General features: G+C 37.1%; 1 protein-coding gene across 2 annotated transcripts in view; it reads left to right on the top strand.

Annotated features, from left to right (window-relative positions):
- LOC134533120 (lysosomal alpha-mannosidase-like) overlaps positions 1–12,662 on the top strand; it is an 80,725-nt gene that overhangs the window by 59,279 nt on the left and 8,784 nt on the right. For both annotated transcript variants that reach the window (XM_063370390.1, XM_063370389.1), the window contains exons 11-13: positions 1,611–1,819; positions 4,292–4,499; positions 9,181–9,298. In XM_063370390.1, coding sequence (XP_063226460.1) covers positions 1,611–1,819; positions 4,292–4,499; positions 9,181–9,298 — 535 coding nt within the window. The remainder of the gene's footprint in view (positions 1–1,610; positions 1,820–4,291; positions 4,500–9,180; positions 9,299–12,662) is intronic.

The raw sequence follows: 12,662 nt of genomic DNA, 5'->3' as shown, positions 1-12,662 counted from the left end.
GATTTCCAACCTACTCTAAATATCCGACTGGAGTCTGTTTACGAAAAGCATTTAAGAATTTGCTAATGCCCAACTGTTTTTTTTATATCGGAGTTAAAATGGCTAAAAGGCATGGTTTTGAAGTTTTAGGTGTAAAAAACCGTTAAAAAATTTCTTGAAAGCACCAGAGGAAAAGGCATTACACCTTTATCTTTATTTTCCCGCCATATAATGTTACGGTCACCGCTCAAATTTCACAGTTATCTGACGGGAACGAGATGACTGCGCGCCAGTTCAGTGCCTTTTACCGCGCTATAAATATCAGTGAGCGTCGCTCTTATCATCCACTGAGAATAGTGATACATACATCTAAACAGTAACGATCATGTCACTTCGGAAATACCCCGGATTTCTGAGAACTTCGGATTCTCGGGCCACGGACTGGCGAGAGTTTACTGTATTATGTTTAAGATAAAAATAATTTCCCAAAAGTGTAACTGTACCACAAAAGCTCGAGCTCGGCTCGAAGTAAAATTCTTAGGCTCGCAGACCTCTAGCTTATTTATAGAAAAAATCCTAACCGCTAATCTGTACTAAAACTGAAATTTCTCAAGAAAAAATTGTTGTCTTTATATACACTTACACCAGAAATGTACCAATCTACATGTGATAAAGTCAAGGGACTTTTAGTGCAAGCAGAATACATCTCACTTACATTAGATATGTGGACATCATCTATTAAAAGATTTGGGTTTGGGTTCGAGATTCGGCAATTCCAGTCGAGGATTCGAGTTAGGATTCGGATTTGAGGAAATCAGGATTCGCCCCATCCCTAATATATATATATATATATTTTGGTAAGTAAGAATAACACATTTTGTCAGTTCAATAAATACTAACTTAGTTGAAGTGTTACTGTGGTAATATGCTTCTGATAATCATTTTAGTTAGTTAAAATTTATTTTTTCCTGATTTTGAGTGTGCTGTAGAAGGGTTCGGCCTATTTTCGAGGTCGGCCTATTTTCGGACCAATACGGTACTTTCCTGCTCGTCGCTCTCATTTTTAATCTCTCGGACCCCATGTTGGCAATTTGGAAATCTTTGCTTGTGTATTTTGGTTAGAAGAAAAACTTAGGGGGAAATATTTGAGTGCAGCTAGCCTAAGAAATAAACATCTTGGCATCTAGTGAACCTTTGTGCAAGCAATTTGCCCTGTTGGTGCTAATGGTGAAGTACACTTATGTATTCTGAATATGATTGGGTTCTAAAATGACCCAGTTAAGAAAAATTATATTGTGGATCATCAATTTATTCCATCTTCAAAAATGGCTTTGAGTAAGTTGTAATATTTAAGAATAGTATCTACTATCTACATAACTTTACTGTTTTCCTTTATATCTAATGTTGATCTATGTTTTAATATAATTTTTGTATGTTTTTCAATAGTGGTCTAATGGTGTTGGGTTGGGTCCAGTGACTTCATACACAACAACAACTTTGTGTGCTAGTTCTCTATATTTTAATTTGATATTATTCATGTTATCTAATGGTAATCATCATGTTTGTAAGTGCTTGTAACCCGTGAGCTGGTAGGAGGGGTGAGAACTGTACGACTGGCATGTGCTGCTCAGAGAAAGAACAGCGCTCGCAAGTGGTGCCCATCCCGGACGCAGTGCAGAGCATCCCCGGAAGGTTCAGCCAGGCGACCAACGAACTGGTGTTCCGGGCCGTCAATCTGCCGCCCATGGGGTACCGCTCCTACTTTGTCTCACCCTCCAGCAGTACTGCCAGGGATCCCCAGGTGTTCGTGCGGGACGGAGAGACAGTCACCATTGGCAAGGTGACCCCCAACATAGCGTCTATATTGAATTCCAGCTCAGCTGAACATTCTACTTAAACATGGTGTTCCAACTGATGACATATAGGGACAACATTTTTGGTTTTTGGTTGAAAGAAAATAGTAAGGATTCAAAAGTGTTCACATGGAGGATATTCATAGTTTCTATAACCACTGAAGCACTTTGTAAAAGTTTAAACTGTGGATAGTGAAATTTCACATAAGATATTTTTTTTCTAAGTCAGTTTTCTGATTTGTAGCAAATAGAAATGTGCATATAATTATGAAAAATTATCTCGTCTTGCGAGGGGTGATAAGGCAAGCTCCACCAAACTATGTGACCACTGTCAACATTAGTCAGCTATGCCTTTCTCGTACCTCAGCACTTACCCTTAATGCCACACACCCAGGATGATGCAGAGCGCGAAAACCGCCAGGAACAGATACGCTGTGCTTTGACTTACAAGCCCAGCCATACTTTAAGGCCTAATACTAATCGCGAGATTGTCTCTTCAAAGCTTCCTGTTGAACGCTGCAACTATTTACTTTCAACCTTAAGTACAAATAGAGGAGCAAGCAACCTGAGACAATTGGCTCGAAAATGCTGCAAATATGTCTTACCTCCTGCTTAAGTAGCTAGATACAACATCAACTCACTCACTACCTCAACTTGATAGTAGTGACGTAATGAAATCTTTGATCACTCCACTCATTAAGTTTATTTATTACATGTTACTGCATGTGTTCATGGCAGCTTCGTTTTCACGGCAGCTTTGTTTGCCATTGTAAACAACCTAAATTTTTTGTGTCACATGCCACAGTAAACCATGCAGCCTTGAACCAAAATTTGGTGACATAAATGAAAATTAAGTTCAGTTTTATAACTCTCCCCGTTAAACTTTAATGTATTTGGCATGAAATAGTTGTAAATGCAGGGAGTTTTTTTTTTCTCAAAAAAAAATGGATTACTCGGCTTATGTTAAAATAAGTTTTAAAGCAGCATAACAAAATTCCTGGTATCTTCATGCATGTTAGGCAATGTTCGTTTTATCAAATTGGAAATATTTCGGAAAGTCAGTTGGCAGCACTGAATTTCCAAATTTTGCAATTGATACATTTGTAACTTTTTATATTCCTAAATGTAGCAATTGTTTTGAAAGTAGTTTTGGTTGCTTAATAGAATTGTTTCCTATTAAAATCTTAAATGATTTAAATGTTAATACGTACGTGATTATGCCAAAGTCCAAAAAGAATTTTATAAGAAAATCTCCATGAAATGTGGACATTTTGAGATGCTTCATCATGTACATCTGTTACTCTGAAGAACAGAAAATGTCATGTTCAACTTAAAAACAATTTTGAAGAACTGCAAGATTGGCTGGATTTATTGTTTCCACAGGTGTGTTATAAAGTACATAATAGTTAATACTTAACAATGGAACCATCTCTGACATTGTATGTATTATGGTGTATATTAGTTTCTTATTGTTTCCATTATAGTGAGATTGGAAAAAGTTCTTTTATCAGTTCCCTCTTTTTTTTCCCCCTACTTTTTACATATTTTTGTCCTGGTCCCTTGAAATGTATAAAAATCAGGTACTGCATACTAATACATGTAAACTTGTTTCTCTTGGGTTCGGTAAGTCTGCTCCAAGACCTGAACTGTTGTCTTGCCAGTGCCTGAAATGTTAAAGTACAGGGAAGGAATGCATCTACTGGTTGCTAGAGTCATATTCACACTCCAAGCAGCTTCACTTTGTCCAATCAGTCCGGGTGAATCAAGCATGTAGAGATAGACTAGTTTTCTGTCAGCCCCCTTACTTGTACTCTTGGCTTAGTTAATGTGACTGCAAGTAGTAAAAAGAGGTGAAGAAGGCTTAGAGGTGACTTCATTGAGCCACAGCTGATAGGGGAGTAGTTTTGGGCATGTTCATACACAGAAGCTCATTGATGCTCTTAACACTACACCCCCTCCTTGCCAGCCAAGTTTAGTTGCAGCTCTTTGGCCCACCATCGAAGAGAAAAACCCTAGCAACTCTGTGGTGAGTACCAGCGAGAGGAAAGTCCGACACTGCCATAGTTGCTTCCACCAGCTGTTGTGCACTGATGCCTTGTACTGATTCCCAGGCCGATGCTTTTCTTCTCACACTGGCCTTTTCATGCCCAGTGTACAGTGTAGAGGTGCATGGTGCAACCCACGTAACTCCCTAACATTATTTGCTAAGTGGTGGATTTTTGTTGAGAGGTTTATGTGAGGCAGCAACCTTTGATGGGTTTTCCCCCTCCTATGAAATTAGTGTGGAGTTAATTTCCAAAAACTGTCTAGTGCTAGATTTATGAACTTGTTCTCATATAGACCTTATCCTCTGTCCTGAATGCCATTTTAAATCTTTGGTTGCACTTCACATGTTTGACTTGGTGATCTGCTACTTCCCGGGAAGTGTACCGACAGCATCCCTCTTGGCTTGACGACAGAGGGTGCGCGTGGTGCTGAACGCCACGACAGGGCTGGCGGCCATGCAGGTGGGAGACTTGCCACTGCACCAGGACTTCTACTACTACGCTGGCTTCCAGGGGAACAACGAGGAGTTTGTCAACCGCTCCTCGGGAGCCTACATTTTCCGACCCAAAGGCAGCGACCCCATCAGGGTAGCTGCAAAAGTCCAGTCAAAAGTCTATAAAGGTTGGTGTACCTGTTTAATGATAACATTTATTATCATTCATGTGTTCTAGACATTCACTGTGCTTGCTTTTAAACTTGAAAATGTTAGAGCCCCTTTTTGTGTTTTTTTTTTCTTTTTTTTTTTGTTGTTTGTTAATAATTGTTATGGACAAGATTTTATGGTTTTTATTTTTAAGTCAATTTTGTTTTTAAAACTGTATTTCGGTTTTATTATTATTTTCTATCCATTGTGTTTAATCATTAAAAAGTCTTATCGAACAAATATGAAACTAAAATATTTCTTAATACAGGAGAATCCCGTTATAGCGAGCACGGTAATAGCGAGAACACGGCTATAACGAGGTCTTTTTGAGGAATTTACGGCGTGATCGCGTGAAGCGCATTTTGGTTATTTGTCTTCGTTATCTCCACCCTTCTCGCTCGCCACTAGACATCTTCCCGTTGACACCTGTCACATTCTTCAGCCGTGCAGTCGCCACCTAAGTGCATGGCTTTAAAAATAGAATCCCGTCCTTTCTTTCTTTTATAAAACTTCTGCTTGGCTTCAAGGCCAAGGCATGCTCGGCTCGAATAAACCAAGCCTTTTAATATACATAATACATATACTTGTACGCATTTCTTATTATTTAGAAAATAGACAAAATCAATTTTTTTTCGCCACTAAACAACAATGCGCACTTTTTTTTTTTTTTTTTTTAATATAAATGCTCTTAATTAATTTGTTGGGACATTTTCATAAACGAATAATAACATTGTTTATAACTATGTTAGGCCAAAAATGTCAGAGCCGTCTTTATACTTGCTGCTAATTGATACGCGTTTATAATACACAAATATTTACAAACTTATTTGGAATTATTTCAGTCGTGACACGTTTACAAACACGTCACGTTATTTATTTTACTATCTGTAGTAGGCACTACCGTATTTATTTCCGAATCACTAGGACAGTTTGTTGTAACTTTTGTTTCGGTCAGTTGGAGTATCTGTCCGGAAAGGGGGTGGTGATGGTTTGATATTATTCCCAAATTTATTTTCTAAAAAAGGTTACAGGTTTCTTTAAATGAAAAAAGTATAGTTTTCCAGGGACTATTTCGTTTGAGGCGTACGTGCGTTGCAGCACTCCTGCTTTTTTGTAAGAAATTAAATCGTCGCGCTACACTAGCGCCGCCTGTTAGCAACATCCCGAACCAACATGGCCGCCAAAAGACAGCCCGCGTCGACAGTAGATAGCAGGACAATGCTGTGTCAGCCACGGGCCGAGTCGAGTAATCGATTGCGGGCTGAGATGCTATACTTACGTGGCGTGGTAGGGTATTCTGGTTATTTTGACACAATCGGTGATCGCATCCGTACTTTTGGGCTATCGTTTTAAAGAGAATTCACACATCTGCTCACAGAAATTAAGATTTCGTTAATAAAACCTGTTATTTTCCAATTATACAAGTTTAAACACAAATTTTATTCTATTTTCGGTTAATTTTTATTTTTTGGGGGCCAAAATCTGTCCAATTCGGTTATAGCGAGGATCAAACCTGGAATCGTGACACCTCGCTATAACGGGACTCTAGTGTACTTATTTCATCAAAGTACTCTCATTTTAAATGTTGCATGATGCACTTACAGAATAAAATAATTTTTAATAAATCATGTTTTGAAAAAAAAAAAAACTACTCAGAATAAAGTTATATTTAAAAAAAATACACTTTAATTGAATAAATTGAAATGGAAAAAAAATTATCTTTAAATTTAAGTAATTTGTTCAACAGCGACACAATTAATTACAACTCTGTATAATGACATTTTTTAATACATATGCTTAAAATAATAATCAAGTAATAAATTAATGAATTAATTTAATGAAAAAAGCATGTGGTGCTTGATATCAGTTGTCTTAAATTTTCAACCACTAATGTCTATTTTTTAGGAAAGGGTCATTATGAAAATTAAAGAAAAGGGGGCGTGGGGGGGAGGGGGGAGGGGGAGTCAACTCAGGTCAAATTTCCCACGATGCCCCAGAATCGTGGATTTACAAAAAGCATTGTTATTCCCCATAGCATGAAAGTGGTGGTTTATGGCCCCTATGCCCCTCCACCATTCCTTTGCTCTTCGGGTCAAAGTTATGAAATTATTGCCTTTATTGTCATCGAGATTACAAATACTAGCAAAGTTTCTAATTTATACAATTAGAAATAGGTTAAAATCGACTTACAAGATTTGATTACATAGTTACAAGTTAAGCTAGTAAAAACATGTTAAAATATAAAAATAAATCGTCATATTTTTGAGTGTTTGAAATATGTGCCACTGTAATTAATGTAAAAAATGTAACTAATAAGAGATGCAGGTTCAAACAACATGATTATTAACTATTGTCAATGCATTTAGTATATATATTTTGGTTCAAAGTCATTCTAAATAGTTACTCTTGTGCTTTATTATGGCTAAAAGATAGCATTGTTATGGTTTGAAATAAGGTTTATCAAATTGCTGTCTGGTTTTCATGTTTTTAGTTACATTTCTGTGCTAAACATGTATTAACTTGCATTTCAGTGTTGTGAGATGGATTGACTTGCTTTACGGTGTTATTTCGGTTTTATCGCAGTTCGCCATATAATCTTGAGCCTAATAATTGTGTTTAAATCTCAAAAAAGGTACCGTATTTACTCGTGTATAGCGCGCCCTCGTGTATAGCGCGCACCACGATTTTTGCAACTAATTCCAAAGAAAAAAAATTGAAATTTTTTTTTTCCCATAAAAAAATTTTACTAAAATTTTGTGGTACCTGATTATTTAAATTGATGTGTGGTGATGCGTCAGGAAAATACATAAACTCTGCTGTCTAAACGGAAGATAATGAAGCGCTATATCGCCACAAATGGTACGTGGGCGGGCGGGAGGGAGGAAGGGAGGGAGGCGTGCCGCGCTATGCTAAGCTGGCGCGGAGAACTATATGACTCACCGGTGAGGAATGGAGGAAGCGAAGAAGTTGGCTGGGGGGGGGGGGGGGAACTGGTGACAACATTCTCTCTTTCTCTCTCTCTCTCTTTTTACTAGCTTCTGAGCTGGCTTTCTGTAAAGGGGGGAGGTCTAAAAATAAACAAGAGATCATGATGTGCGAGCTTGCGCGCGCGTGTGCGTGTGCGTGTTTGTGTGTGAAAGAGAGGCCTTGTTGCTTGTGGGTATGTGTGGGGGGCTGGCCAGAAACGTCACCCGTCACCCGGCAGTTAACGACTTCCACTCCTCCCCGCCTCCCCCCCACCAAACTTTTTTTTTCCGTGTATAGCGCGCATCCTTATTTTTTTCCTTTACTTGAGGGGAAAAAAGGGCGCGCTATACACGAGTATATACGGTATTTGTAAGTGTTGGTGCCAGACACATTAAAAAAAAAAATTATATCATGGAGCTGAAATTTTTGCACTCTTAGGATCTACTAGCTGTTCATAACCTAAAAGTCCTTTATTATAATACCCAGTTTTATCACATAATTGTCGCACCAATATTATAGGGCGTCAAAATTGGGATTGAAAAAAAATCTCGCGTAAACGTCGCATGTTGTTTTTGGTCCTGCTATTATATTCCAAGTGCTTTCTATAGGTATCTTTTCCATATAAAATTATGTATTTTAAAGTAGAAATCTAATATTTTTTCAGATATTACCACTTACTCATTTAATTAACGGAAATACGAAGTTGTCTGACGTGTAAATTTTCTTTTAAAGACTTTTTAAATGTTATTACTTTATCTGTTCGTCTGTATCGCCGTGATATACCGCTTATAAAAATGTAGCCAGCGCTAGTTGGCATCATTCATGTTTGCTTATGTTGCTTCCCGTATAGAGCACGCACGCGTAGTCGTATATAGATATCTTGCCACTTCATGCAACGCGTGCTCTCTGTCAAGTACCGAGTTAACTACATTTCATAGCCTGCACTCCTTCGCGATGATAGTTACGCATTAGTTCACGTCACAGATTCAAGTAGCTTACGTTCAGTTCATAGATTTTGTTTTTTTATTTAAAGTTGAAGAAAGGTTTTTGTTGCATGACTTATTAATATAAATTGTTTGGCGTGCTCTTGTATACTCCACTTTTTTTTATTTAAATACATACTTTTCATGAAGGGGTTTTGTTTTTATGAATAACTTAACCTAACAAAAAAAAAATTTCCCGCATAAACGTTGCACCCCTGCTTTTCAAACTTGATTTTTGTATAAAATGTGCGACATTATGCGAGGAAACACGGTAGTCTCATAGAAAGGTGACTTGACAGTTACAGTTCAGACCACAATTGACCCGGCCATTCGTACCGTATGATCTGTTGGCTCTTGGCTGCAAGAGGCTTACTAAATTATCAATAGGTGTGTATTCACCTGGATAGCTGGATAGCTGACCTGTCTGCTAATGTTTATGAGAACTAACAGGGACGTGAAGTTTGAGGGGAATAGGAGTGAAATAGTGTATGTAAATGTTATGCTTGAGGGATGTGTATAATGTCTAAAAAAATGTTTTACTCAAACACAGTGGTAGGTCTAACTAGGTATAACTAATTCAATATCACAGTTGGAACTTTGAAAAGGTGTTAGAGGAAATTTTTTTCATACCTAAAAGTATAACTTTTGAGAAGTACTGCATTGTGTGACGCTCAAGTGCGGAAAAGTCCAACATGTTTTTTGCCCGCAGGTCCGCTGGTGGACGAGATCCATCAGGTGTTCTCTGACTGGGTCAGCCAGGTGATTCGCGTCTACAAGGAAGAGAACCATGTGGAGCTGGTGTGGCAGGTCGGGCCAATCCCCATCAAGTAAGTTTGTGGTTAACTGCGCCCGTCCCTCTTCAGTTTTGTTGTTGTAGTGTAATGTGTCCTTGATGGCTATGGCAATACACACTCTTAAACGAAACCTTCGATGGAGTGAACTTGACGCCTATCATAATAAAGTTGCCCCTAAAAGAAATGCTCTTATTCGTTCCATGAAAACGGAGAGCTAATAAAAACGCTAATCAAATACAGTAGAACCCGTTTATAGTGAACCCGCCTATAATGAATTCCCGTTTGTTGTGAATTTCCGTCGCAGTCCCGGAAAAATGATGTGAGGTTATGTATTAATTTATTGGATATAGCACACAACATTTGTCAATGTTGATACGTTTTCCCGTGTACTACGAACAAATTTTGCCGACATACTACACATTTATCTCAAATATTTTCATATAATTACAAGTTTTTTCACAAAAGTCTATTCTGGATCACATTAAAGTTTTTCTCCGCAATATGCTACTCGATTGTCCACTGTTCATATTATAAACAAGTCGTATTCGAGTGGCCTCGGTAGGCTACGTGTAGCCAAAAATGGTGATCAGTTTGGTAAAATAAAAAATATTTTTCCCTGCATAGTTAAAGAATGGGCGAACGCGTGTACATTTAATATGTTATCAAAATAAAACATGAATTACAGCCACACAAATACGTATGTACATTATAGCAGCAAATTGAATATTTTAACGTCTCATTTTTATCGTTCACGTTTTGGACATTTTGATCGAGTAAGGTTCGTAAGACTACCACTAGATAGAACTCTGTGGACTAAATTTTTCCATAGAAAGTGAGAAAATTTCGTTCCAGCTTTAGCAACTGCGATACTAAATGATACGTAGTGATCTTTGATGCGCAAGACTCGTTATTTTTCGTTTATTTATTATTTACTTTTGACGGTAAAAATAATTTTGTGTTATTAAGCTGCAAATGTGCTTCAATAAATAATATGTACATAACAAATAGGTGAAAAACGCGGTAAAAAACGTAAGGCATTATCTGTGAGAGATAAACTGGACATAATTGAAAAGGTAGACTCCAACCCCACTGTCCCGCACGTATTAATAGCAAAGGAACTGGGAATTGCAACATCCACATTAAGTACAATATTAAACAAGCTGAACAATCTTCTTTCTCAAGCTGCGAAAACATCACAGAGTATTAAATGCCTGAAAAAAGGATAATACGCCGATGTCCAAGAACCATTAGGTAATAGAAAGTTTGTACATGTGTAGTTCATTAAAAATAATATCTGCATTTCCTCATAAAACTGTTGCTTTGAGTATTTTCATTCGTTCTTTTCTTGGCTTAGGCCTATGTGTAGTTAAGATTTTGCTTTTGAGTATGTATTGCCAATATAAAAGTTTTCCCAGATATAAAGTTTCCCCTCTATAGTGAACATATAAACTACTCCCTTCAGATTCGTTATAACAGGGTTCTACTGTATGTTTTTCCCATATACAGTGTATGTTAATCAAAATCATTAGTTTTCCAATCAGGTAATTGTGCCTGCTGACACAGCTTCCATTAAAATTATTTTACAGTACAAATATATGTGTAACTACATTTGAAGTACATTTAAATACCTAAATATTGAATAATATTTTGAGACTAAACAATGTAAAATTTAATTAAAAATTCACGTACCACTGATATATCTTGTATATGATGTATCTTTCTGGTACATTTGTTTCTTTCCCTATCAGTGTATGCAATGGTGTGGGATTGTTTTTTCCTGAGGATTATTCAATATAAACTGTAATTTTTTTTTATGATTCTAAATAACCTAGCTCAGGCCTGCCACCAAATTAGGTTCCTAAATCCTCTTCACAGCATTTAAAAATCCTGTAAAATCCTGTAAAATTTATAGCCGTAATTGACATAATTTATTTTTCGCGGTAATTTTAAATATACATTGCATTCCAAAACTAATAGTTGGTATCACAATAAAATGAAAAGTAATTTAAAAAATTTCTCTTCAGTATAGGCTTTGGTGCTTTTCTTATTTACAAACTATAAAAAATAAATACATCCATACAACTTAAGTTATTTACAAGTTTAAAAAAACAAATGTATTTCACATCATTAAGTAGCTACTTTTTCATTTTCTGTGCTCTTTTCCGCATCTCTTCCAGGGAATAACAACATCCTCTTCAAATGAGGAGTTCACCAAAGCAAAGAGATTATCTCCAGTTGCAGCACCACTCAAAGCCATTACTTTGTACAGATGAGTTTCAACAATCTCTGATGGAAAGAACCTTGCTAACACTACAACCTGCCTAGTGACTGTAACATCAGTTGATTCATCAATCATCAGTGTAAAAAATCGTGTTTTCATTGCATAGGTAACATAATCTGCAGCTGATGTACCCAAAGATTGAATAATTATCTGGCTAGTTTTAGTGCAAGAACAATGAAAGTTTCTTGCGATTTCGCTCTCTGGAAACATTTGCGGGACAAGTTTCGTGAAATTATCACTGAGTTTCACAGATAAATTGTTCACAAACGAAGTTCGCCCATAATAGTTCCACATCAATTATTTTGTTTGGTTTGGTTGCAAAACTCGTCAAAGAACAACTGATCAGCAGCTCGTTGGTTTTTCGCATGAACTTGTGTATTTTCATGCCGCCGAAGATCCTTCAAGCCGCCCTTTGTCACGTTCAGTTCCGAGTTGCAAGTCGAACAAACGGCGGAAAATTCCCTTTTGCCACGCCTCAACCATATCAATTCTTGCTCCCATTCTTTACGATAATGCTGTTTATAAAGTGACCTATCCGGCGAAGCCTTTCGTTTTTTCTCCATCACAATCAGCTAAGACCAAAACTACAACTTGAATCACGTAAGAAGTTTGTAAACAAATGCCGCACCTAAAACATTGTAATGGCAAAAAATTCCAATGTTTACTGATGCCATGACACTTCTTAGCGTTTAACTCAACAAACAAAAAACATTTCCCCTGAAACCATAGATATTGTACTTTATGAAACGATATGTGGGAGTATATGTTTTTGGTTTGTGGTTAGAGGCCTGACCTAGCTCATTGTGGAAGCAGGCGAGATCTCTTTTCTTTAACCAACTGTTTGGTAACAATGAATGTGACTAACACTCCCGGGACCTCCCATTATACCACAGGAGAAAGTGTCCCAAGGCATCACTAGACATGTTTTTAATATTTCATTGGGCGTACAGTATAATACTCTGACAACTTTGCCCTAAACGTGTTATTATCTATATCTCCTCTAAATTCACACTATTTTTTTCTCTCAAAAGTTTTAAAATATCCACCCTGCATCCAATTATTAGATACTGTGACTAAAATTTCCATTTTAAATTCTTATTAAATTTTTTATTTTTT

The sequence above is a fragment of the Bacillus rossius genome, chromosome 6 (assembly GCF_032445375.1).
Source record: "Bacillus rossius redtenbacheri isolate Brsri chromosome 6, Brsri_v3, whole genome shotgun sequence".
NCBI classification, from domain to species: domain Eukaryota; kingdom Metazoa; phylum Arthropoda; class Insecta; order Phasmatodea; family Bacillidae; genus Bacillus; species Bacillus rossius.
The sequence above is the reverse complement of the archived record's forward strand: the minus strand, read 5'-3'. Positions and strand labels throughout refer to the sequence as shown.